The following is a 27,559-nucleotide window of genomic DNA, read 5'->3' as shown; positions in this document are numbered from 1 at the left end:
AACAGATCTCCTCAAAGGTAAAACTGATGAAACTTTGTGGTTGATTTGGATGTAGTGATGCTAAAGGGAAGGCCCAATCTGTCAGAAAATGAACCCAGGTTTCCAGGATGAGTAAGCTGGTGGAAGGAATATAACTATGAAAGAACAGATCTGAGATAGTTGGGAGGGGGGAAGCTGATCAAAGCTCTCCAAAATTCAACTACTGAAAAGTTCAAAATGTCTACAAAACAGGGTAAAGATATCAAGTAGATTGTAGGATATGTAGATCTGGTGTTAAAACTGTAGCCTGTTAGAAAATATAAATTTGGGAGTCGGGGAGTGACACATTTGCATGTAAAGTAAACAGATCACTTTCACTTCCTAGGCAAGAGTACAGGGAAAAGGTGGGGACTCCGGAAGGAGCCTGGCAGAGTAAGCAAAAGCTGGAAAAGGTGACTGAGGAAAACAGAGAAGTTGAGAGACTTTGTGGTGTTAAAAACATAAGCTGAAAGTTAATATAGGGCAATGGTAGTATATAAATCAGAGGGAGGAGTTTGAGAATTTAAAAAAATTTGTAATATCCTTACATTGTTCAGGAAGATATCGAAGATACAGATTAACATTTGATGTTGTTAAGCATGCATAGTAAGTTAACTAGATAACTTTAAAAAAGTTAATATGTTCTTAAAAAAGGACATATTACATATAATTTCTAAACTTAGAAAATGGAAGGGTGATATAAAATGCAAGTAATTAAACAGGAGGCAGTAAGAGGAGAAAAAAGAAACTTAGAAGATTAGGACATGTAGAAAGCACAAATTAAGATAGTTAACATAATCCAAATATACCAATAGTCACAGTAAATGGACTCAATGCTCCAGTTAAAAGACAAAGGATTTCAGACTGAGTAATACAACAAAATCAGACTTTATGCTACTTGGAAGAGACACTTAAAATTTAAGGGCAAAGAAAGGATGAAAGCATAAGGATGCAAAGAGATACATCAGGCAAATTCCAACAAAAAGTAAATTAGATAGTTATATTAATATCACACACTTTAGACTTTAATGCTCTTTAATGAATATTAAAGAGAATCACTACGTAGTGACAGAAATTTAAAATCACCTCTATAATGTAACAAGTATAAAATTAATATAGTTTAATAACCTATTCAAAATATATAAGCAAAAATAACAGAACTTTAAGAAATAAACTCATTATAATTAATAACACTAAAAATTAGAAATAAAGATTTGAATAATGCAATAATCCTGATCAAGCTGATCCATAAAAAATATCCTATACAGTGACTGGAGAGCACTTCTTTTGTGAACAGTTGATACACTTCAGGAAAAAGAACACATACTGATAGACCAAGTCTCAAGAAATGCCCAAGGAATCACCATCAACCACATTATCTGATCAGAATATAAGTATGTTAGAAATCAACAGCAAAAAAAGAAATCAGAGAGGGAGACAAACCACGAGAGACTCTGGACTCCAGGAAACAAACTGGGGGTTACAGAATGGAGGGGGGGGGGACGGGGTAGCCGGGTGATGGGTATTAAGGAGGGTACGTGATGAGCATGGGGTGTTATATGCAACTAATGAATCACTGAATACTACATTAAAAACCAATGATGTGCCATAAGTTGGCTAACTGAACATAATTTGAAAGAAAAGTAACTAGAAAGTACTTTTGAAAGACTCCTAAAAAATTCAATATTGAAACAATCACAATAGGAATTAAAACTAACATTTTTAGGAAAAAAGAAAACAAAACTATTACTTCTTGAAATGCAGAACACAACTGAGGGGTTGCTTAGGAGAAAAGACATAGCTAATATGCTCAAGCTGGAAGACAAAAGAATAAAATTAGTAAGTTTAACTCAAGAAGTTAGGAAAAACAAAGAATAAGTCTAAAGAACATGGAAGATAATAAATAGCAGAAACTAATAAAACAAGTATTTGCTTCTTATAAGATACAGGGGAAAAAAAGAAAAGCATTCCATACATTTTAACATCTCTTCTGACTACATTTTGCTTAGTAGTTTTAGCTCCAGAAGAAAAACAGACAGAATTTTAGGAAGGGTTTCTGGGGAAAAGCCCACACTAAACATACATCATATTTAGTGCATTTGTTTCATCAAGAAAGCAACCTTGCCATCACTTCACTCATACAGTCCTGTGGGTGCTAATCAGAGCAGTAAGAAAAATCAAAGAAAGTGAAGTTATAAGGATTCATCAGAAAGGAGGAAACTAAACCGCTATTGATCACAAACACTATGACTGATCATACAGAAATGCATTAACATCAGTAAGAGTTTAATAAGTTTTCTAGACTTAAAATTGGATTTCTCTATACTACTTAAGTTAGGAAAAAACAACTAAAAATTCTTAAATGAATCTCTTTGCCAAATAATAAATTATTAAATGATTATAGATTTTTGTGTTTTGTTTTCTTAAGGTGAGGTATCAAACTAAAAATATTAGATTTGACTTGTGCAGTCCAGAGAGAGAGAGAGAGAGAGAGAGAGACAGAGATATAGGGGGTGGGGAGGCAAACTAACTTCCTTGTGCACACATTGGTTAGAAATCTTTATTTGGTAAGAATGTGCTGAAGAGTTTGCATATTCTAGTTCAGCTATAAAAGACTCTTAAATCTGGTTATCTCATCCTCCCACCCAGTGGAAAGGAGCATCTTATTCTACTACAGTATGTTCTTTATTCTTGTTCTTTAGTTAACAAAAACAATATAATCATCCATAAAACTATCACATTGCTTTTGGTCCAAGTTTAAAATCATACCTTCCTGAGCAGTCTTTAGTTCTTTAGGGGTGGGAATTTAGTCCTTAATATAGATAAATAGATCCTTATATGTCTGTGAACTATGGCATGCATCCTAATAATTAGCAAAGTGATTGACTAAAGAAGGGAGTAACAAAGTCACAAAGATATGTGATGAAGGATATGGACTTCCTCTGGAAATGTTTATTATCCAGTTCTACTCCATAACAACATGTGCACCCTAAAATAAGGGGAGTTAGATTTTAGAATTTGAAAGACAAAAAAATATGTGAAATAAAGTCTGGTGGTTTCTAAAGCATGAACTATAACAAGCTATAGAATAAATAAGTTCTATTTGCTATGAAACATTATATATAAAAAGGTGTATTAGCCAATGATATAAGAGTCATCTCTATACTTTTTTTTATTATTTGTTCTGGCTATTCTTGGAAGGTTTACGTTCTGAGAATATCTATCTTCCCCATCCATCCCTTCACCCATCCACATACCCTTATTAAGTAGTTTAAATCAGGTTAAAACAGTATACCAATAGCAGCAGTGATGAGGGGAAAAAGAGGTTTTCAGTTTTCTCAGTGGGGAAAACCCATGATTGATTCATGATAGCTTTCAAAGTCCCACACACATTATAAACCTCATCTGCATCCTCGTGGCAGCATGGTGTCTGCAGTAATAGAGCACTTGGCAGGAACAGGGCTGAGGGGTGGAATGGTTCTTTCAGTTTGAGTTGTCATCACTAAGCAGCTGGAGTGACCACATCCCTTTGGGATCCCTTACTCTAGAGCTCCATTTCTAAAATACAAGGGGATAGCTACAAACCACAGTTCAAGAAAGAGACCTATAAAATCTGGGCCAGGTGCCAAGAGCTATCCATTATAGAAATCAATGCTATTTACTAGTTCAAAAAATTATTTTAAATAATATGGGGGGGGGTCAGGCTACAGTGTTTTACATTTGAATCAACTATTTAAATTGGAAATTTTTATTTCTACAAATCTCTCTTAAGAGAGATTTATTTATTTATTTGATTTTGATTTATTTATTTATTTATTTGATTTTGTTTTAATGTATTTATTCATTTGAGAGAGAGAGAACGAACATCAGCAGGAGAGGGACAGAGGGAGAGAATCTCCAGCAGACTGCACCGAGCGTGGAGCCCAATGTGGGGCTTGATCTCACAACCCCAACATCATGACCTGAGGCAAAATCAAGAGTCTGACACTTAACCGACTAAGCCACCCAAGCACCCTCTTTTAAGAACTTTTAAAGTCATTAGGAAGATATCCAGTAAGTTTATCTAAACAAAAATTTTGTTGAGAAATCAGGGGAGAAAAGGATATCATTATCTTGGTACCCAAGAAAAGGTATGAGACTGAGTAGGACATTTATTACAGAATTAACTTCAGCCTAAAATCATCCAGATCTTACACTTCGTAAGAAAATGAAGAATTTAAAAAAAAAATTGATTTTATACCAACCTAAAACAAAACAAAAATGCCATGGGTGAGCACAGTAGTACCCACATGCTGGGGCAATGTTTGTAAGGTTTGTTTAGTATCTTTCTTCAGATGCTTCACTAGTAATGCTTCACTAGTAATGCTTCACTTCTGATGATTTATGCAGACAAAAGTTTGTTTACTACATTTATATGAGCTATACCAATTTGATAACAATTTTTGAAGGAATTATAAGTCAGTTACCACACTTAGCACAGTTGCCAAATCTCTAAATCTTCTAACCTATCCTTCCTATAGAGCACTACTCAAATTCTCCATAGGATGTTAATAAAAGTTAGATTGGGGAAGAAAGAAGGGAAGTGAATTCAGAATTAAGTTTATTTAAAAGAGTCTTTTTAACAACCTTTTTAAAAAAGTTGCAAATGTAATCTGACAGGCCAGGAAGCTCTAAGGTATGGGGGAGTAGGGTTATTTGTACTAAAAAGTTCTTTGTACAAAAAGTTTAGGGTGTTAACACATACACATGTAAAGGTTAATATGCATGACAAATTGGAACTGTATACTCACATTTTTATATTTCAACTTTGGATTTCTTGAGTTAAATCCAGGAGAGTTCACCAAAATTTAGCAAAAGTATTGTCTCAGAAAAATAGAGATTTACAGTTTCAAGCTGAAAGCAGTCAAGATACTATTTTTCATCCCCCACACCCCCCCAAAGAGAAATTATTTTGTATGACTCTTTGTAAAAAATATTATTTTTACAAGGCAAGTAGCAACAACTGGAGTGCTTTGACATGCTGCCAGCATTCACAGAGATTTAAAGGTATGGTCACAGCACAGCTACAAACCATATTTTAAAAGGGTTGGAAGCTGCCGTTTTATAACAAGGATATACTTATAAGGACTTAAGCATGGGCCTCTGTTACAGGATTCCACACAAGGATTAATCCATTTATGGTGGGAAATTTTTAGTTTTCAGCCAGCTCTAAACCAATCAAATCCTCTGGACAGATGTGTGCTATATTGAAGTAACACTTTTCTTACAAAATGCTACTATCTCAATAGAAGGATTTATCGAAGATAAAAGACTCATTCTATTACTTACATGATGAATAACTATTATTCTAATGATATTACTACACTTTCAAAATGAAACGAATGACTATAAATTCAAAATCTTGGGTTTGTGTTCTAACATCTCATAAATATTTTTAGCTCTAGATATTATTTGGAAGTGTGTCCAGAAGACAGCACTTCTTATTGAGTAAATATCAGGCATCCTCAACCTTTTCTTTTTCTCTAGTCTTGTCATTACTGATGCAGTGAAGAAAGAGAGAGCTCACAGTTAAAGCATCATTGTCCACAAAGATGTATATGTCACAAAAGCACCACACTGTAGAGAAGACAGCCTGATGCAGCCCCTAAAGGTCACTGATCACAAACATAGGCACATGGGTTTTAGCTTGTGTTCTGCCTTGTAGAAGGTGGTGTGATGAGGAAGGTTTTGGCAAAAAATTTGGGTCCAAATTCCAGCTCTGCTGTCTATTAGCCATGGCTCTGGTAAGTCATTTAATTTCCCTAAATCTTTGATTTCTCATATAAAATGGAATACTATCACTTACCTCAAAGGATATTATGAAGATTGGTTACAATGAGGGACATAAGATGCTGAAGTAAGCAGAGTTCTAAGATGGCCCCTCTGACCTGTACCCTCTGGTGTTACCCCCATTGATTATGTTACTATGTAGGACAAAGGGAGATTACCCAGGTGTACCAAATCTAATCACATGAGCCCTTTGAAAACAAATTTTCTCTGGCTGGGCACAGAAAAGGAAGCTCAAGAGATTTAAGGCACAGAAAGGATTCTAAGTGGTGTTAGTGACTTTGAAGACAGAGGTGGCCTTGTGCCAAGGAATGTGGGTCGCTCCTAGAAGCTGGGAACAACCTCTGACTGGCAGTCAGCAAAGAAACAGAGATAACCTACAACCACAGGAAATGAAGGAAATGAATTCTACCAACATCACAAATGAGTTTAGAAGCAAATTCTAACCCCACTTTCAAGATTAGAGCCCAACCTGGCCAAAACCTGTTTTCAACCTTTTGAAATCCTAAGCAGAGAATCCAGCTACAACTGCCTTGATTTCTTGCCTAAGGCATAAATGGAATCCATTAATAAGTGTTGTTTTAACCTGCTAAATTTGTATTAATTTTGTTATGCAGCAATAGAAAATCATTACAAGTGCTTATTAGTGTGTGACACATAGGAAATTTCATAAACTATATTTCTTATTAATATCTAATAGGCTCAGACAAGTCATTTTAACTTCCTTGGGTTTTAGGTCTTTGATCTAAAAAAATAAGGTCTGACTAGCTAAGTTCCAAGTTCCCACTCTAAACTTCCATAAGTCTAAGAATTCATTTTTAGATGAATTCTCATTAATTCATTTTCCACAACTGTTGCAACACACCTTGAACAGGCAATCATGACTGCTGGATCTCTTTCTTTCACTCTCCAGATCCATTCTGCACCCTTCTGCACAGTACCCTGAGCCATGCTCTAGGCGGCTAGCATTGGAAGATACCAGCAGGAAATCTGAGTGATGAAGAACAGTAAGGTCTAAGGATTTATTTCCTGGCTTCCTACAAGTGTACAAGGTGCTCAGGCCAAAAATGACCTCTTACTTTACTTGGGGATATGTAGAAGCAGGGAAGAAGGTGTCAAAACTGAAATGTGCCACCCCAATCCCCTGATTTGTATATTGAGGCCCTAATCCCTAGTGTGATGTATTTGTAGATACAGCTTTTGGGAGGTAAATTTAAATACGGCTCAGGTCATGGTCCCGGGTCCTGGGATTGAGCCCCACGTCGGGCTTTCTGCTGAGCGGGGAGCCTGCTTCCCCTCCCACTCTCTGCCTGCCTCTCTGCCTGCTTGTGGTCTCTGTCTGTTAGATAAATTAAAAAAAAATTTTTTTAAATGAGGTCATAAGAGTAGGGCCCTAATCTGATAGGATTGGTGGCCTTGTAAGAAGATGAAGAGAGAAATCTCTCCATGTGCATGCACAGAGACACGTGAGGACACAGAGAGAAGGTGGCTATCTGCAGCAAGAAAAGGTTTCTCACAGAACCCAGCCATGCTTTGATACTGAACTTCTTGTACTTCCAGCCTCCAGAACTAGGACACTATGTCTGTTATTTCAGCCATCCAGTCTATGGGATTTTGCTATGGGAGCCTGAGCTGACCTAGACAGGGAATAAGGAAGAGTTCTCAGAGGTAATGCTTGAACTGAGACTTGAAGAATAGGAAGGACTTTTTGTTTCATGATGGTAAGATGTAGGGTCTTTCCAGCTAAAAGAAACATACACACACACACACACACACACACACACACTTACCAGAATTTCAGGGAACAGCATGTAGCTCAGCAGCTGATGCACAGAGTGCTTAGAAGGGAAGTGAGAGAGAATACACAAGCAAGCAGGAGTTGAGGTTTGAGGTCAAAGATTTTGCCTAAAGGATCAAGCCCAGTGGGAAAGCAATGAAGGTTCTTAAGCTATTGGGAAGTACACAGTTGTATCCGTTTTCAAGACCATTCTGTGGCTGCGTGGAAGTCAGATTGCTAAAAAGTGCAGAATAATTTAGCTCTGATTTTTATAATGTGTCCCATGAAGACCTAAGGGTCCTAGAAGTCAACAGTTACCATGAAGATGGAAGAGGAAGCTCAGTGGACAGGATCCTAGGGCTCTATGTCCACTGTAATCACAGCAGTTCTATGGCCCTGGACCAGACCTGGAATGTTCATTACATTGAGGACAACTGGCCTAGCATATTTTACTTCAATAACTGTACTAAAAATGGCTCATCTGGAGGTCAAAGGCATCTGCCCTCTAGCCTTCCAGTTATGGAGAAAAAGTCAGGGAATTATCAAGAATTTTGAGAGAGAAATGTGTCTGGATTCATGCCAGGAATAAGACAGAACTACTAAGTAATATCTTCTGGACAAACCGTATAAAACTCAAGTGAAGTTGGAGACTGTGGCAGAACCTTAGTCTATTAGGGCTCCTAACAGATTCTCAGAGTATACCAAGGTAAGTAAATGCAAAAATTAAAATTAAAAAGTGATTTTCATGCTATAGAAGTCAGCTCTTCTCTGACATTTTTATCTGAAAGTCTCAGATTATAGTCTGGATAGACTAGAAGAGAAGAGAATACAGTCTGCGATAGAAAAATCATATAGCACAAACAAGAATTACCCTAAACTAACCTTCTGCTTTAGAGAAATGATGCTATCACTTAGGAATGCTACCACTTGGGAATGGCTTTAAAAATGTCATTAGCAGTTTTTGGCAACTGTAGTCAACATAAAAAAGATTATTTTGATTGTACAGTAAGAATCATGCCCAGCAGAGGGCAGTGCGACTCTCTACACAGCCCACAAGTAAATGGTGTGCACCTTATGAGCTAAAATACTCTAATCCAAGCAATCTATTTTGTGTCTAGTGACTTTACCTTTCAAAACCATAACGGACATGCTGCCTAACAGCTATGTCCCTTGAGAAGGGGGCACAGGGAAGAGCCATGAAAGTCTTTTAAAAACCTTGTAATTAAAAACCTCCCTGGAAAACTTTAGCTCCCTACAAATAAAGACCTATACCATCAATTCTTGGCAAGCTGAGGTTTCTGTTGCCTTCACTATTTATTTATTTATTTATTTATTTATTTATTTATTTATTTGACAAACAGAGATCACAGTAGACAGAGAGAGGGAGGGAGAGAGGGAGGGAGGGGCAGGCTCCCCGCTGAGCAGAGGGGCTTGATCCCAGAACCCTGTGATCATGACCTGAGCCAAAGGCAGAGGCTTTAACCCACCGAGCCACTCAGGCATCCCTGCCTTCGCTACTTAAAACTGTCTTTGTTTCCTAAAACTTGCTAAATGAACTAACTTTAAAAAGAGCCTAATATCTCAAATTTTGTTTACATTCTCCTTTTTTTACATTGTATACAGTCCCAATAGCAGATTAAATTTTTTATTCTATAGTTTTCTATGGAAATGCAGTACAGAAGTGGTTCTCAAGTGACATTTATTCTAATAAGGCATCTGCCATCCTAATAATGTATAGTTGATGACTAACTTTTTATCCTCGTCCTAATGATGTATAGTTGATGACTTTTTTCTTCTAACAATAACATGCTGATTCTAACTTTGAACAGATTTATAAACTACTATTACAGTCCTTGACAGCCACTGATGAACAACACTTATATTCTTTATAAGAACAGGTTTAAAATAGTAATTTTTAGATTTATATGACCTACTATCACTTTAAAATATGTAAATAAGGTCTACACAAAATTCACATTTTTGTTTCCAAAAATTCACATTTTTGATCCACTAACATTTGTCTGCCATGTATGTGCACTTGATTCAAACCAAGACCATGGAAATGAATTATTTTTTTTAATTTAAATATTTCAAAGTTTCTCAGCAGTATATTTATAGCTGAAAATTTCGAAGAGCCCTTAGGTTCAAGTCTACGTCCTGGCAACTAACACATGAATGCTTAATTAACCATATTTATTGTTTATTGCAAATATATAGGTAAGATGTGCAAAGTTATCAGTTTTTAAGAAAAGAATTAAAATAAACAGTGACAGATTACCATAAACTTATTTGCCACTCAGAAAAGAGACATATTCAGTAATCTAAACTCATAGGAAATCTGAAGGACAGCAAATAAACAATTCCAGATATAGTTACTATGATCTAATTAGCCCAGTCACACTTAATGATAGGAAGACAAAATAGATTTATTTGTTTATTTCTTAGACTATGACAGATCTACTTCTGAGTAGCCATGCTAGAGAATTTGCAAGAGATCTCCACTGCCTGAGGAAGCAGTGTCAAAGAGCAGAAATTATTCATGTGCTTACAGTTTTTAGAACATTACCTCCAGAAGTGTAGTTCGAATCCTTCACATTTTTCTTTGCATTTTAAACAGGGGGCTCCAAATCCTTGCTCATGACCTAAGCCCATCTGTTAAGGAGAAAACATTGTATATTATAATAGTTTTTTAAAATCTTATGAATTCAATAAATTCCACTTACCACTCCTATTGCTGTAATTTCAAACAAATCTTTTATGAGTATCACATTATTTGGTTAATGATGACACCTAGATATGGATATGGGGACTAGAAATACCTACACAACATACCTTTAATTCTTATTGGCTTTTTCATGAAAAGCACCAGAATACAACTGTGTAGAAGACTATAAATACTGCAAGTTGCAAAAAAGTCATAAATTTATCTCTTTGGCTACTACATGCCCTGTATACAATAGGAATAGGGAGCAAAGAGCCAGAGCTCGGAAAGCAAGTCTGCCCCCAATTAACATATTTTGCAGCAAACAAGGAATATGAAAAAGATTTTAGGAATTATGATTAAAATAATATTATTTCATTTTATTATTTACTATTAATTTATTAATATGTGATCAATTTTATTATATCACATTTATTATATTCAAAATATTATTTATTATAAGTATAATAATAATAGCAACAAGCATATATTGAATGCCAGAAATAGAAGTAAGCATTTACCTAAATCTTAAAAAATCTCATAAGACACTTACAAAGTAGGCAATATTATTCTCTATTTTAGAGACGACAACTGAAATTCAGAGAGGTTACAGAACTTGTTTAAGCTCAAAGTGTAAATAAATGGTAGAGAAGTGATCTGGGTCCAGGTCTTTCTGACTCTGAAGCCTGTGCTTTTATGCCTAGGGTGGAAATAGAAGGGATGTACTATTGCCCTTATTATAGGGCAATAATTTTTTTTAATAGGGCAAACTATTTTTTTAATCATATTAAACAATAATTCTTGGGAACTTGCTGAGACATGACTTAATACACAGAAAAGAAGGTGCAGATGAGGGAAGGACACAAGAAGGTCATGAAAGCTCTTTTACCCAGCTATTGACATTAGAGTAAAAAAGACCAGCCCACTTTACATCAGCACATCGGCAAATCAGCAGTGACCAGGTCACTCTGTATTTTAAATATCACATCAGTGACTGCTGACAGATTCATTACCACCTAGTGCCTGGAGTAAGAGTTCAAGTTGTGTCTTTGCTATGCAATCCAAACCAAACTGTTACTTGTTCCTTGAAAGATCAGTCTCACCATGCCCTCAAGTTTAGATGAAGCCTTTCCTTTTTTTCTGAAGAAAATGACCATATCCTCTTACCATAACTAAGGTCAACCCAGCTGCTCAGGGGAAACAACATTAACTTTTAAGCCAGGTCGTCTCAAGCATACTCTCTAAAGGTGATACAACTCTGTCCAGTACTAACTAAACTTCATCACTTTTGCCATGTCCCCATTACCAAAATCTAAAAAGATTTTGAAGCTGTATACTTTAATACTAGGTGACACTTTCTCTTGCTTGCTTGCTTGTTTTCTTGCCTTTTCTAGGGGAATCAAATTGTTTCCTTGTCACTGATGATCACAGCTCACAGTGCAGAAATAAAGTGGTTTAAGCAATAGAGAGAGAAACCCATTATTTGAATTTTCTTTTCCTTTTTAAGATTCTATTTATTTATTTGAGAGAGAGAGAGAACATGAAGGTGGTGGTAGCCAGATGCTGGACTCGATCCCCACACTTGGGCATCATGACCTGAGCTGAAGGCAGACACTTAACTGACTGAGCCACCCAGGTACCCCTGAGTTTTCTGGTCTTTGTAAGGAATGTGATTAAAGAGTTTTCTCCATTACGATATCCAGACTAAAACGAATGGAAAATCTAAAAAAGGGTACTCTTTTTTAAGCTCTAATTTTCCATTACAGGAAAGTTAACAATCCTGAATTCACCAGGTGTATGGATTTCCTTCATAAGGTGTTTCATGTATTCCTACCAAACTCTGATCCCAAATAAAAATTAAGATGACATTATTAAGGCTTAATCACATAGTTTAGCTTAAATCAGCTGCTTCTAAACTCTCCTGTATATAATTCACAGTAAGAAATACATTTTATCTCATAACTGAGATATGCACACACACATTAAATTAAACGTCCACAAATTCCTACCTGCTTTCAAATCTGAATCACCTGGACTGAGCAACGCCAGCCTTGATAAAATCCTGCAAGCATACTCGAAAAATAGCACCTGATTCTCTAATTCTGAATGGAACTTGGAAGCTTAGCTAATATAACTAGAACCCCAATTGGTCAGCAGAGGTTTTATACTAAGGCCCAGTGCTATTAATTGCCAACTTAGAAAGTCAGCATTGGAAAGGGGCAAATTGTTTCTTTCCTACCTGCTTTTTATCTTTTTACAATAGTGATCGGTTTACCTATAGAATTATTAAAACTGGTGATGTTTCATGAATACATCTTCTAAAGTGGCCCACAAATTCTTATTGCTGGACAGGTCTAGGCATCCCCCTGATGTAAGAGGCCAGGAAACTCAAATCAAGAGGAAGGCGGTTGATGGCACAGCCAGTCAGCAGCTTGCTAACCTAACACTCCTGGTCAGGCAGGTACTCCACTGCGCTGCAGATGGACCTGCGCAGAGCATCGGGTGCAAGCCCGTCAGTTCTCCAAAGATTCCCTGGTTCATTTCTGCTTCAAGGAAAAGGACTACAAGCCTCTAAATGCAGATGACTGAGAGCTTTAGAATGGGAATGTACAAATGTGTCAGGAAGGCTGGGGAGGCTCCTTGGAACAAATGATGCTTGAACTGAGATGAAAGGATGAGCAGCACCTGACTCAGCAGAAAGAGGAAAAAGCACATTTAGGGCAGAGGGGACACCTGATGTCAAGGTCTGTGGCAGAAGAGGGCATTGTTAGAGCTGGGACACCTTACGGCACTCTAAAGGTGATCGAATCAGACTTGCAGCAGGCTGGAGGGGGCTTTTTTTTTTTTTTTCTTTCTCCTTTTCTTTTCCTTCTCCCAAGGAAGAAATAATCTGCTGAGGATGAGACTGGTAGGGAACAAGCACTGGAGGAAAGCCATGCAGGCAGTGGAGGGGATGGTTGGGGACTGGGGGAGCAAGAGCACCCCTCAAGCTTGGCTAGCTGTGCCACAGAGCCCCCTCTGTGGAGAGCAGGAATCTGGCTCTGAACATAGCAGCCATTTGAGGAGAGGGCTCTGCAGCCTGCCCCAGAGAGCTCAGGAACACTGCTCCAGGGTCCCGCAGGCCACCCCCACACACACCCCGGGTTGAGCCTGAAAGGCCAATGAAATCTCTGTCTAGGTTCCTTGGTCCAGTACAGGTTATGACTACCTGAAGAGAGTGGCCCTCCCACCTTTCCAAAGACATACAGTTTCGTTTTCCCCAAATGCTCAGACACAAGGAGGGAGGCGAATCTGAAAATATCACAGAGAAGGAACAAGTAAATGAAAGAGTGTGGAATGAGATCATGGCAATATGATACATATGATAATTTCTAGTTAAAAATAACATACAAATGAAAAAGACACCTAGCTTTCAAAACCATTGTTCATAGCTAAAGGGATTAGAGAGAGTTTCAGACTGGAAAGTTGTTTTCCTAGAGGAATTTCATTAAATTATTTTATAGCTGTTAAGTATTTAACTATAAAACTTTAACTTCCTTGAAACCCAGCAATAAAGATCTCTAACCTATGCCACTTTTTGGGTGAGACCTTCTTCCATATTCTGACTCTATCAGCCTCTGTTAGGCTAAAGAGGCACAATGCCACTAATAACAAAGATACACGGTTCTACTCTAGTGTCTTCCCTAGTGTTTGCCCAGGTCCACATCTAGAATGCAATGTGTTCTCTAATCCTGTTAATTCCAATTTATATGAGAAAACTACACCAGAGTGGACATATCTCTACTGGTGAGAGGCAAACTTCTGTTTCTGTTTCTACCACAACTTTGGCATTTAGGCATCTGCTATCCTTCCCTTCACAAGTCAAACATATTTCAGATGAAGGAAAGTGTGCTCATTCTGCTCAATAACAAAATGAGTTTCCGAGCCAGAGCTGCCCCAGGCACAGTTTCTTGGGTCCTCTTCCCAGACTTCTTTGGGCAGAGGTCATAGGAGCCGGATTCCCCCAACTCTTCTTAATCTTAGTCCAACGGTCTGGAACTCCATTATCCTCAGCCAGTTTCTCTCCCTCCTTCACTTTTGTGTTCAGGATTCCTGGAAGCGCAGGATCCCAGATTCTTCTCCCTCTATCTCTTCCATCTCCTTTATCCTCAACACAGGCTGCACCTTCTGGTTAGCATCCTTGTGTCTTCAAGGGCCCTGGCTGCGACTCTTAGATATCCAGATCATGTAGGTTAGATTCTGCCCAGGCATCTGGGCTTGAGAATTCTTGGGGAGGGGTAAGACAGGGAAGGCATTATTTAATGATACCCAGGATGGGTGCAGGGGAATGTGGGAGGAAGTGGTGAAGGGGAGGGGGCACCCAGAAAGTACTGGCTCCTCAGCTAAGGCAAGTGAAGCTAAATGAAATCCAGATCCCTGGACTAATACAAACACCGAGATATGTGTGCTCACATGTAATAACATGTTGTGAGAATTAGCTATGCCTGGTATTAAGGAAATGATCAAGATCTACATGGCTAACCAGAGAACTGAAAATGCAAAAAGAGCTCCTGAAAGAGTCAGGAAAACTGTGATCTGGTCCCAGGGGTCCCTGACAAGTCCAATGATGTCAGAAGTCATTTTTCTTCTCTGAGCTTCTTCGTGTAGACAATGAAGGAACTGAGAGCAATTCTAACAATCTTTTAATTCTAAAATTATGACTGCAAATCAGGTTTCAGATTAACGTGATCTGAATTTATTATTCAGCATGGTTTTCTGCTCAACATTTAAACACTAAATAGACAATAATCATTTGAGAAAGCTAATAGATTATTGGCTCTTATAGGTCAGAATCATTTCGAATTCAGTTTGGAAGAGTAGTTTATAAAGGAAACAAAAAGTTTAAATTCTGAGGTATAAGACACAGTTCTGTTGCAAGTAATTATTTTAGCAGCAAATGTGATATGGTATTCCCTGCAGAGTCAACACTTAACGCGTTAAAAAAAACATGTTTTTCATAAGCACATAGGTCCCAAAGCTCTCTACGTACTTCATATAATTTTAGTAACACTTTCTGGCCAGTATCAATACAAGGATATAACAGATTAATTTCTCTTCAGCATCCAAAAGAGCAAATCCTTTGGGTTGACTATATTTGGAAAAACTACAGTCAGGCTTTGGGAATACCTATCAAAGTTCTTTCAGAAAATAAAAATGACTCTATAGTATTTACCCTGAAATACTAGTCTTAGACAAATAAGATTTTTAAAATATCCTTAACTAAAGGTTCCAGATCCTGAACTTATATTACCATGATCTATGCCTCAAAACATCCCTTGTCCCCTGCTTATTCTAGGGTAAAAAATGGGAATGGAATCAATTTCTCCATATTCATAATCTCAGGTAACCAGATAGGTTGGCAACATTTCAAGTGACCCTGCTGACCCAGGAAAGAGTATTGTATGTCAGATACTTTAAAGAAAAAAGAAAGAAGGTTAGGGAACATCTGGTATTTCAAACATGGTCTGAATTGATTTGGCGATAATTTCAGTCTGGAAGATATTATGCAGTATTCAGGGTGAGATCATCTGATTCATGCTGTTTTCATAACCAAATTTCCCTCTGGAGCAAAGAATCATATGTGGTTACTAAACAAGCAAGTGTTACTAAGACTTCTTTAATCATTTTAGAATGAAGCAGACCTAGGTAGATTATAGGAAATATGCATATCTTCTCTTTCTGTACATGTGCATGTTATTTACCTACTTATCACATATGCAGACATACATATATTCATATTACAGTCTTAAAGAAGCATTTTAGATCTCGTTCAAACAAATGAATATTCTGAACAAAGGAACAACATTTCCAAAAAATAATTTCTCTCAGCACATGGCTCTTTTAAAAACTTGGTGTGATCTGGGAAGTTCCCCCAACCTGAATCTATTTGATTCATCGGTGACACAAAAATTTAAATTGTTTTAGAATTTTTGTTCATTGGCTGTTTCCCAATCTCTACCAAGATTTGCAGTACTCACCACCAACCCCTAGAAAGCCAGACTTAAATATAAAAACAGAGGCATCCTTCAACTTTTGGATAGTTTGGTAAATTTCTTAGATGAGAATACAAAGAAATAATTTATGATTAAGAGCTACTATTAATCATTTCTAGCAAAATTGCTATATCTTTTTTTTTTTTTTTTGCTTGCAAGAACAAAAACTTTCCATCTCTCATTTAAGTTCGACATACTTAAAAGGAAGAAGGAAGAAAAAGTTGTTACCACTCACTTGGTTGTACAAGCTGGGGCCCAGAGTCTTCCTTGTCCCTGTCAAGCCATGCTTACTATGCTCCAAGTCTTGCTGGTCTCTCCTCTAAAGACTCCATGGTTTATTCCCCTCACCTCCACTCCACTGCTCAGTTTCACACTTCTATCATGTCAACCTGGACCACTCTCCTCAATGATCGCTCCCTTTGATGGTGTCTTATTGCCACTCTCAAAATTATTTTAATAAAATCTAAAGATGATCACAACATTCCCCTTGTTAGATGCTTTTACTTAGTTCAATGAATTCCACAAGTCTTAACATGGCAGAGAAGGTTGTTTTCAATCCACACCTCTCTCTTGTTCCTTCTACTCTCTTCCTCACAAAGCTCGGCTTCCCAAAGGAGCTTCTCCCCTTTGTTGGATCTCATTCCTTCTCCTCCCTCTGGCAAAATCCTTCTTTGTACATACCCAATTCAAACATCAGTTACTATGCGATGCCCTTCTTGGACTATTCTCAGCCAAGTACTATATCCCCATCAGTCTATTACTTAGTCCTTTTTTACTGTGCTATGACTGTTTAACCTCAGTTTACCCCATTAGATTACAAGTTTCTTGTTCATATTTGAATCCTTATGCTTGCCACAGGGCCCAAACTTGACAGAAATGCCAGAAAGTTTTATTTAATATTTGCCTTAATTATCTAATGATCTTTAACATAGTACTTTTATCTCACAAGTTCACATAGTACTTTTACCCCAGGGAATCCCACTGGATTTCAAAAAAGAGAAAAAAAGAAAAGCAGCTCTGGTAGGGCTAGTTATTGCCCAGCATGGTTCTAAGATGGATCATCTCATTTTATCCTTGCAACAACCCCATGAAAGTCTCTGAGATACTATTAATTATCTGCATTTTCATCCAGATGAAGAAACCAAAGCAGAGAATTTTTAATTTGCCCCAGGTTAATTAACTTAATTTTTAAATTGTATTGCAGAATGCCTATTCTTAACCATTAGTGCCTAAGTGTAGGTCATGAACATGGAAAGATCCTGGAGATAACTACTTAGTAACTTAGTACTACTTAGTAAGTTAGTTTTTTAACTACTTAGTAAGTTAACTTTTTAAAGATAGAAAGAATAGAATATTTAACTTGATACCATGGATTATAGCTCAAGAATAGAATAATCAATTAAGGGTCTTTAGTTATAAGATACTTCTTATACAGAAGCAAATGGGAATAAAACTCTTCACTGTAGATTCTAGGATTTATTTCCATATTCCTTCAGTTTTTCAGTGCCATAAGTGCAAAACCAGAGCCCTACATGAATCTGTATCATAAAATTCACTATGAGCCAAGTGGACCGACATTTTTATTCACACACAGTAGTACACCATCACATAGATTATTGTGTTAGGAAAGAAAAGGAAACAAGTGATCTTTCAACCTAGTTTATACTAAATTATATTCTGGAGGTACTGTGTCACTCTTCCTGGAACTTTAACAAATTAAGTAGATAACTCCCACTCAATCTGTCCCTACATTTTTAAAGGCAGACCAGAATCAGGTAAGCGACATACGGACTGTCACCAAGGCAACTTGTCTACTTCAGTCTGAGATGTAATCAGGTGACAGCAGATCTCCTAAGACATCTATACAATTTCAATAAATATGATAACTTTTTGACAAAGATCAGAAGTAGATCCTGCTACTTTTTTCTAGTTCTGCTAGGATACCTTGAAACATTTCTAACTATGCTTTTTCTTCATGAGCAGTGGTGATTGTGATGGTGGAGCTAAAAGTACCTCCACCACCATTTGTTAAGGTGTTAGCACTGCCAGGCACAGCACATATACCATCCCATTCAGTTCTCCAGACAAGCTTTGGCAAAGTGTTTTCTTCTCTGTTTCACAAAGAAGGGAAGTAGGATTTGGACATATTGAGTAATTTGTCCAAGACTGACCAACTAGCAAGTGGTAGAACTGAGACTTGAATCTTAGCAATTATAACTCCCAAGTCCTGAGCTCTTTACTCCAAAGCCATCATTTTTTCTTCTCCAAAATGAGAGTTTGAAGATAAATAATAATTTAAATAAGTAATATTTCTCATCTGTAACTTCTCTGGAACATTAGGTTTTGATCTGAAAAACTGTCTATTCCTCACTAGCCAGGAGCTCCTCCTTCCTAGACAAATGTGAGACTGGTTATAAGGAACCTGAATGTCTGCACACCAGCTGCACTAACACTGAAGGCCCTGAGGTGATTATTCACACATGCAGGAAGGCCTGCAGAAGAATGGGGTGCAAGTCAAGGAAAATCTCCAGGGTCTGGACACAAAATAGGTCTCTTCCAATGTTATATCAAGAGGAAAAATGTTTTAAGAGAAACAATGAATCCAAAATATATTTATATCATGCCCTGGAAAAAATAAAATAAATAAAACAATGAAATACAGATGAACAAATTAAATTTCAAAGCTGGAAGATGCTTATTCAAACTAGTAGACTTAACATTAATACTGAAAATTATTTGCTATGTTATCTATTACCTATACATATATATTATCTATATATACATTATATAGGATATATATATATATATTTATTTATAACCTATATACACGTTACATAGAAGATACCATATAGTGGCCAAGGGTAATATAATGAGGTAAAAATTGAAATAATACTTTTCATTTTTTTCAAATCACTAAATTTCTAGATTTATAATGTTAAATGTCTGTACTGGTTACAAATTACCCCCAAAACTCAGGGCCCGAAATAAACATTATGATCTCACAGTTTCTGTGGGTCAGGCCATCTGGGAGTGGCTTAATGAGATGAACTGGCTCAGGACCTCTTGCCACATTGCAATCAGGGGTCAGTTAGGGATGCAGTCACATCACAAGGCCCAAATGGGGCCAAGACCCACTTTCAAGCACCCAAGAATGAGAGCACCCAAGACAGAAGCTGTGGCCTTTAATCCTGGAAGGGACATATAATCATTTCTGCCATGTTATACTTTTTGGTAGCAATTGACCAGGTTCAGCTGACACTCAAGGGGAGGGAAATGCACAAGAGTATGAATTCATGTGGTTGTGAATCAAATGGGGGCCATCTTAGAAGCTTCCTTGGGGCACCTGGATGGCTCAGTTGAGTCAGTTAAGCATCGGACCCTTGGTTTTGGCTCAGGTCATGATCTCAGGGTCCTGAGATTAAGCCCTACAATGGGCTCTGTGCTCAGTGTGGAGTCTGCTTGAGGTTCTCTCTCTCCCCATTCCCCTGCTTCTTCTGTCCCTCCTCCTGCTCTCTCTCAGCTAAACAAATGTTAAAAAGAAAATAAAAAGCTGTCTTCTACAACCTCTTTTCTGTTTTGATTTTAAATCCAAAGACAAATGATTTGTGAGGAGACAGACATATTACAAAGGGAGGGGATATAGGGTGTGCATATCTACCACTCATCTTTATTTTTTTTCCATTTCAAATGTTTAAGTGTCTCTTCACCCAAATGGGCATAGTGAACAGAACTTTGCCCCTTCCTTATAAATACTTCTATTCCTATTGATTTGTTAGCTGTTCACTCAGTCAGGAGCAGGGAACAATCTTCCAGAAGATAGGGTAGAATATGATTTTTTTTTTTAAATCTTTTTATTTTTATTTTTATTTTTTTTATTTTTTTTTTAAAGATTTTATTTTATTTGACAGAGAGAGATCACAAGTAGGCAGAGAGGCAGAGAGAGAGAGGAGGAAGCAGGCTCCCTGCTGAGCATAGAGCCCAATGCAGGACTCGATCCCAGGACCCTGAGATCATGACCTGAGCCGAAGGCAGCGGCTTAACCCACTGAGCCACCCAGGCGCCCCAGAATATGATTTTTCATCTCTAAATCTTATTTTCCATTGATCTCAGCACATATACATACTTTTGGTAGTATATATATACATATACATACTGCTTGTGTTTTAGAACACAATCATAAATTGGAATATAAAATGTCAAGTTTGAATAGCAAGAAATAATCAGAAATCTATTTAAGAGAAAAGTTTCACTATTTTTATACTATGCCATAGTCCTCCTTAATAAGTACATTAAAAATAGAAAAAAGATTTATATAAACTTTATTCTATTACATAAATTTATTTGATGATAGAATTAAGGAAAAAAAATTATAGCACTTCTTTGTGATGTCAGAATGCAAATTACTTGATTCCAATTAGGCAGTAGTTATAGTCAGGAGTTCCTAACTGTACTGCTTACCTATTCAAAGTCTAATGTAACCTTACAGTACCATGAGGGAAAAAATAAGTTAGAAAAATCTACACTTATTTTAGGTAAGCAAATGATTAAAAATGTATTGTTTGTTCAGTTTATACTAGTTCCTTATTTTTCAAACTGACTACTATCAAAATGTTTTTATACTATTGCTTAAAAGAAGTTGCTTGAAATGTTCACCAATAGAATACGTCCTCGCAGACTCTATTCAAAGAAGGCATTATCCTCAATCTGTTAATTTGAGAAGGACAATCCAGGCTATAACAATGTCACAATAACAGGTTATGATTGCTACTGAAATGATTTCTTAATTAGGATCGGCTGAGCTCTGGCTCTATGGAAGGACACTGCAGTGGCATGTGCTTTTATACGCAGCCCTCAAAACCTCCCAATTATTAGCTATAAAAGGGATTTTTAAAACCTGATTCCAAAAGGCATCTGTAGTAGTCCCTTAAAAGAATTTAGATCATAACAAGCAATCCTAATTTGGTCTTGTGTCACTACCTCAACAGCTGACTCTAAAAAGTGTATCCCACACATGGCTGTATCTTCAGAGGCTCTTACTAATACTCTGTATGTCCTAAAACTTGAGTGTTGTCATCATTTTTGCCAGGCCTAAGGGCTATAATATTATTTCTTTAGGAGTAACTTGTTATAACAGATGAATGAGGGTGTGGGGAAGGTAACTATATACTTGTTTTACTTATTGCCCTTAACTGCTTATCTAATCAGAACACATACAGGAAGAGAGCAGAACAGGCATGCTTTTGCAGAGCAGAGAATGAAGGGAAAGGCTTGAGGCACTGGCTGAGCCATTGAGGGAACAAGAGGGTCCAAAGGAACCTGGAGAGTCAAGCCCAATGGAGAGAAGGCATAGAAAAAGAAGGGGGTGGGGAGGATAAAAAGCACAAAAAGACAGTCTTCTCATTTTCTACTCTAGCCCAGAATTGGCATTCAGGGACATTTAGAAAAAACAAAAACAAAAAACCAAAGTCCAATAGCACAGACAAGGGTCTTGGAAACTGCATGTTGTCACAAAATTCTTGATGATATATTCAGGTGCCTGTTAAAGGGTTTTAAGTTCTATGCAGAATTTTCTTTCTTCTAGGCTGAATTTATTGATAGTGATCACAATTCATCTGTTTATTGTCTATGTGCAAGCACCATACTTCGTGCTTTAAAATGTCCACTTCGGTTATCCTTATACCCCTGAGAGATCAATAACTGTAACCCATTTTCTGATCAAGATCCCAAGGTTTAGAGTGTTAAGTAACTTTGCCAAATTCACCCAGCTTGTAAGTGTCAGGGCAAAGAAATGAACTCAGGATTCTAAAGCTGATAACTGCTGCAATTCAGCTGCTTCAATTCATTTACTTATTGATGTCAAAGTCTAGTTACCTAAACAAAACTGATCAGGGAACATTAACAGCATTTAATAATTAACACTAATTAAGCACTTGCTAACTGTGCTGTTTACATACATTGCTTTGTTTAATGACAAAATTACCCAATAAGGAAGTATTTTCCATGTTTTATAGATAAACTCCCTGAAGCTAATGAAGCTAAGAAACGTGTCCAAATTTCTAGGGGTGTATCAAACTGGAATTCAAATCTCTGTCTGGAGCCATCAAAGTCTGTTCTGCAGCCTCTAAAGTCCCTAACTGTGCTCCACCAGAGTGGGCAATGGTGGACCACTGGAGGATCCTGTCCTCTGGGTTGACTTCATCTGGTCCATGAGAAAGTACCAACATCTCTATTGTTTTTACTTGTGACATCTTAAAAGCAATATGGATATTAAGCCATCAAAATCTGTCTTGCCTGACTTTACCTTTAATTTCTCCCAATTTCTCTTGGGTTAATTTTCTATTCTGCTACCAATGGCACAGTCTAACACATAGCAACATTTGAATATTTGTGAAACCTACTTTCAATTTGTTGCAGTAACAGAATTTGTAACTCCTCTTAGAAATCTTTGACAACTTGCCATTCCCCAGAAAACCCCCAGAAAAATGAGCCCTACATTTATTTACATGGAGATCACATGACTTAGGTGGAGTGAGTTTGAAGAGGTCTGAGTCTAAAGGCTAACAGAAGAATGAGAAAAGGCTCCTCTAAAAATCAACCAAGGGATACTGAAAGATTAATTTTCCTTTATAATTTTTCAAGAGCTTTTGAAATATCAGTAGTCTGTGATATTGTGTAGAATATCTTCTCAGAATAGACTCTGATACATGAGAGATCTTCAGGAAATTATACTTCAGCCCACAAAATTCAACAGTCCCACTCTGGCATGTGTGCTAGATTGAAGTAATGATCCCAATTCTTCATTGTCAGGTAGCAGTATCAAACATTCACACCCCATATTAGGCTTAGTGAAATAAGTCAATCAGAGAAAGACAATTATCATTTGATCTCCCTAATATGAGGAAGTTGAGAGGCAACGTGGGGGGTTTGGGGTAGAAAAAGAATAAATGAAACAATATGGGATCGGGAGGGAGACAAACCATAAAAGACTCTTAATCTCACAAAACAAACTGAGGGTTGCCAGCTGGGAGGCGGGTAGAGAGAGGGTTGTGTGGGGTTATGGACATTGGGGAAAGTACATGCTATGAAGTGTGTAAACCTGGCGATTCACAGACCCCTACCCCTGGGGCTAATAATACATTATATGTTAATTTAAAAAATTATAAAAAAAATTCACACCCTTGCCATAGCTGCATAGTCACTAGAATGGACTGCTCCTCTCTTTGACTTGAGTTTGGATACATGGCTACTGGGGAATAGCAGAGGCTTAAAATGTGTTCCTACAATTGGACATGCCCTCTGCCACTCCAGCCTTTACTTCAGGGATCCCATGATCTAAAGATATATGGAGTCAAAGTGGTCCCAACCCACAACCTGGAACCAAACCCAGCCTACACAAATTAGACCCCAGTGTGAAATTTCCACCTCTCCTTCAAGAGATGATATAGTGTAATAAATAAGAATCAGGGTTAGGACGGAGAAACAGATCCTTAACAGCAAGCTCAGTGACACACTTCCACAATTTGAGCCTGTAACTGAGGAAAATCAGAAATTACTGCAGATCACCTACCTTTGCTTTATTTTAGAAGAGTCAAACTGAATATGTTAATGGAGTAAATAACAAAGGTTTACTGACTTTTCCCTTTTCACTGACTTTTCTCTTGGTTCATGCTGTTTATTCTTCTTGCAATGCCTTCTTTGCCTAATGAAACCCTCTTTACCCAATAGGAGTTAGTTGTTGTTGTTTTTTAAGATTTATTTATTTGACACTGAGAGAGAGAGGGGGAGAGAGAGAGAGAGAGGGCGAGCGAGCGCACAAGCAGGGGGAGAGGCAGAGGAAGGGGAGAAGCAGAGCAAGGGAAGCCGGATGCGGCACTCGATCCCAGGACCCTGAGATCATGACCTGAGCCGAAGGCAGTAGCTTAACCCACTGAGCCACCCAGGTGCCCAATAGGAGTTAGTTTGAATGTTGTTTCCTCCATAGAACACTCCCCAATCCATCCAAGTTAATTACTGCTGCTTTGGAGACTTCATAATAGTTGTCGGTATTCTTGTGATTGCAGTGCTACTCAAAAATGTGGCAGTCTGTGAACTACTGGTTATTAGTCTGTGATGAGACATATAAAGAAACTGAGAGTAAGCTATGAGGGATTATTAGCAATTTGACAGTAATTTTATGGCAATGCAGTTAATAATTTTTTAATTGGCCTCATCTTTCTTTTTTCTTTTAGCAATTCATTTTTAGGTTTTTTTTTTTTTTTTTTTTTTTTTTTTTTAAATACTGGCCCATGAAAGATTCAAAGTTTAAAAAAAAAATGGTTCCTCCCCACAGCTATTTTGAGCAATCCTATGTTACAGCACTTACTTCAATCTATCCAGCACTACAGTTAACTTACATATCTGTTCAGTTTGTCTGTCTGCCTTTTACCGACCAAAGCTGACATCATAGCGTTTGGGGGATACACACTTAACAAGTGACATTGATAGCAATGAAGTTTTTGTAATCTTACATTTTAAACTGCCCTTTAATATTCTCTATGAAGAACAGAGGGTAACTTTGTTTTGTTTAACCCCCAATTACTTTTATTGTAGGCTTATACCTCATGAAGGAAGAAATATTCTTTACCTTTACTTTGTGACTCGCTCTATGAAGACTTTCAGAGGTTATACTCAAAGAAACAAAAATCCACTTGACTTATGCAAGATCGTTTTTCAATGAAAACATGCTATTACTTTATCTTCAAACAAAGGAAGGGCAAGTTCACTGTGGCTGCAGACTTATTAATGGACTCAGCACCAAGGCATTTGTGCGGGCTCTCAGCCTCTTTTTTTGCTAGGCTTGCTGCTTAGGTAAGAAGCTATCCAACAGAGCACCTGAAACTTCTTTTACAGTTTTGTACAGTGGTCAGAATGTCCAAATAATAAACACAGGCTGAATCATTTGTGATTTGAGAATGATCCAGCATTTCAGAGATTAGATATATTTGTTAGCAGCAAACATGTTGTCATGTGGCAGCTGAGATGTCAGCAGTCCTCAGTGCCTGGCTTCTCAAATACAGCTTCCCTTCATGCCTTGCTCAAACCCAAGAAGCCCTGCATTTTTAGTAGACTACCCAAGGACCAGACAAACTGGGAATCTTAAACTATGATCTTCTGCTTTTTAGAATATAACCAAAATAAAAGCAGCAATACCTGGAATCAACTAATTTTTATAGCTATGTACTTCTCAGTGTGGCAGAAACAAAGTACTTCCACAGCATGTTCTCAAAATATACCTCATGAATTTCTTGTGGTTCTTTTTTCATTCACCTTCTGTTCTTTCCTAATATTTTTGTCATAGGCAGTGGGTAGTGATTATAGTAGTTGATTGAGAAGGAAAGAAGAGAGAAGCAATTAAGAAGTCATTTTAGGGGCACAGCACGAGTTTACATTAGAACATTATAGTCATGCATACTCTTATATCTCTAATTCCTTATTATTTATGTAGGGAGTTAAGTAAATTGGATACTTGGGGGAAAAAAACAGGTAAAACAATCTAAATATGACTGAAGCCCTTTTATAGGAAAGTCAAAGACTGGGGCTGGATAATTGAAAAGCATACAAATTTTAATACATGGACATTTACCCAAAGAGCAGGTGTGAACTTACCAGTTACCAAGTTATTTTTCCTTAAAAATCCTGAAAATCTATGAAGTTTTGATACCTGTTTTCAATTTGGTTAGTCTGTTTTCCTCTCCTCGAAAATGTTGGTTTCATAATTCATAGTTTATATAATGTTCCCTGAAACTCACCACCTTGTAAAGAGCAAAATAATTTCCTATAGGTACTATATATTAGTGATCTAATGAGCATATTTTAAAAAATCATAGTTTCATGTCAGTAGTTACCAAACAAAGACTAGTAATGACTGTAAACAGAAAACATAATCCAGAGATGCCTGGCTGGCTCAATTGGTGAAGCAGCGGCCTTCAGTTTAGGTCATAATCCCAGAGTCCTGGGATGGAGTTCCACATCAGTCTCCTTGCTCAGCTGGGAGCCTGCTTCTCCCTCTGCCTGCTGCTCCCCCTGCTTCTGCTCTCTCTCTCTCTCTCTCTCTGACAAATAAATAAATAAAATCTTAAAAAAAAAAAAAAAAAAAAAAACCCAAAACCACAATCCAGTAATGACTCTTGTAGTACATTTCTAACTAGGAAGAAGACTTAGTTTGTGTAACTTTACAGGTATAATGTAACTAATTACAGCCTTATCAATTTGTGAGCTTTTTCACATCCTAATATGTAAAAGCTGCTTTCTCATTCTTTTTACATTTGCCAATAAGATAAATAAGAATTCATAATTACAAAGTTTTCCAAACCAGGAACCAATACTATGAGTTACTACCAAACAATGCCCCTTCTCTGTGTTAGAATTCTAGTGTATTGCTGACCAGTAAGTAGTATTATATTATATTATATTATATTATATTATATTATATTAATGGGTATAATCCCAGTTGTGCTTTTGATAATTTATTTTTATATTTACTTTTTTGGTCTATCAAGAGTGTAAATTCTATGACACAAGGTACCTTACCTTTTCTGCTCATACTACACTTGCAAAGTCTAGAACAGTGCTTGGCACATGAAGTACTCATAATTTTTAAATAAATTATCTTAATTTGGGAAAGAACTTTTTTTTTTTTTTTTAAGATTTTATTTGTTTATTTGACAGACAGAGATCACAAGTAGGCAGAGAGGCAGGCAGAGAGAGAGAGAGGGAAGCAGGCTCCCCGCCAAGCAGAGAGCCTGATGTGGGACTCGATCTCAGGACCCTGAGATCATGACCTGAGCCGAAGGCAGTGGCTTAACCCACTGAGCCACCCAGGCGCCCGGGAAAGAACTTTTAAAGACAATAAAAAATCCATTATTTTTTCATTTTCTTGTAATTAAATACCGAGGAAAGTGATATATCACACCTAGGATTAGCTGACCTAATGAAGCAGTTTATTATGCATTTGAAACTTCATACTACACATTTAAAATAAAATAATTAAACTTAATGTCTTCAAATACTTTACAAATAAAGGTGAGTTAAGTAAAAACAAGTTGCAAAGAGTTAAAATTTATTAAAAATTATTTAATTTATAGGTTTCCTCATGAAACTCACAGAACTGCATAACATTATACACTATACTATTTTATTAAAATTACACATATTTCTATATTCTTG

At 37.1% G+C, this 27,559-nt stretch overlaps 1 protein-coding gene and 1 long non-coding RNA gene across 2 annotated transcripts in view; one reads left to right on the top strand and one right to left on the bottom strand.

The window, feature by feature from the left end:
• The window catches only part of TES (testin LIM domain protein), a 46,184-nt gene that overhangs the window by 12,319 nt on the left and 6,306 nt on the right, over nt 1–27,559 (bottom strand). The window contains exon 2 of the mRNA XM_059171644.1: nt 10,188–10,273. Within this exon, the coding sequence (XP_059027627.1) occupies nt 10,188–10,273 (86 nt within the window). The remainder of the gene's footprint in view (nt 1–10,187; nt 10,274–27,559) is intronic.
• LOC131829654 (uncharacterized) lies at nt 5,574–25,611 on the top strand. Its single transcript, XR_009352943.1, has 3 exons — nt 5,574–5,801; nt 6,758–6,896; nt 24,944–25,611. It is a non-coding gene; the product is annotated as an uncharacterized LOC131829654 (long non-coding RNA).

The sequence above is a fragment of the Mustela lutreola genome, chromosome 4 (genome assembly GCF_030435805.1).
Source record: "Mustela lutreola isolate mMusLut2 chromosome 4, mMusLut2.pri, whole genome shotgun sequence".
In the NCBI taxonomy this organism is placed as follows: Eukaryota; Metazoa; Chordata; class Mammalia; order Carnivora; family Mustelidae; genus Mustela; species Mustela lutreola.
This window is presented reverse-complemented; position numbering and strand designations above follow the sequence as displayed.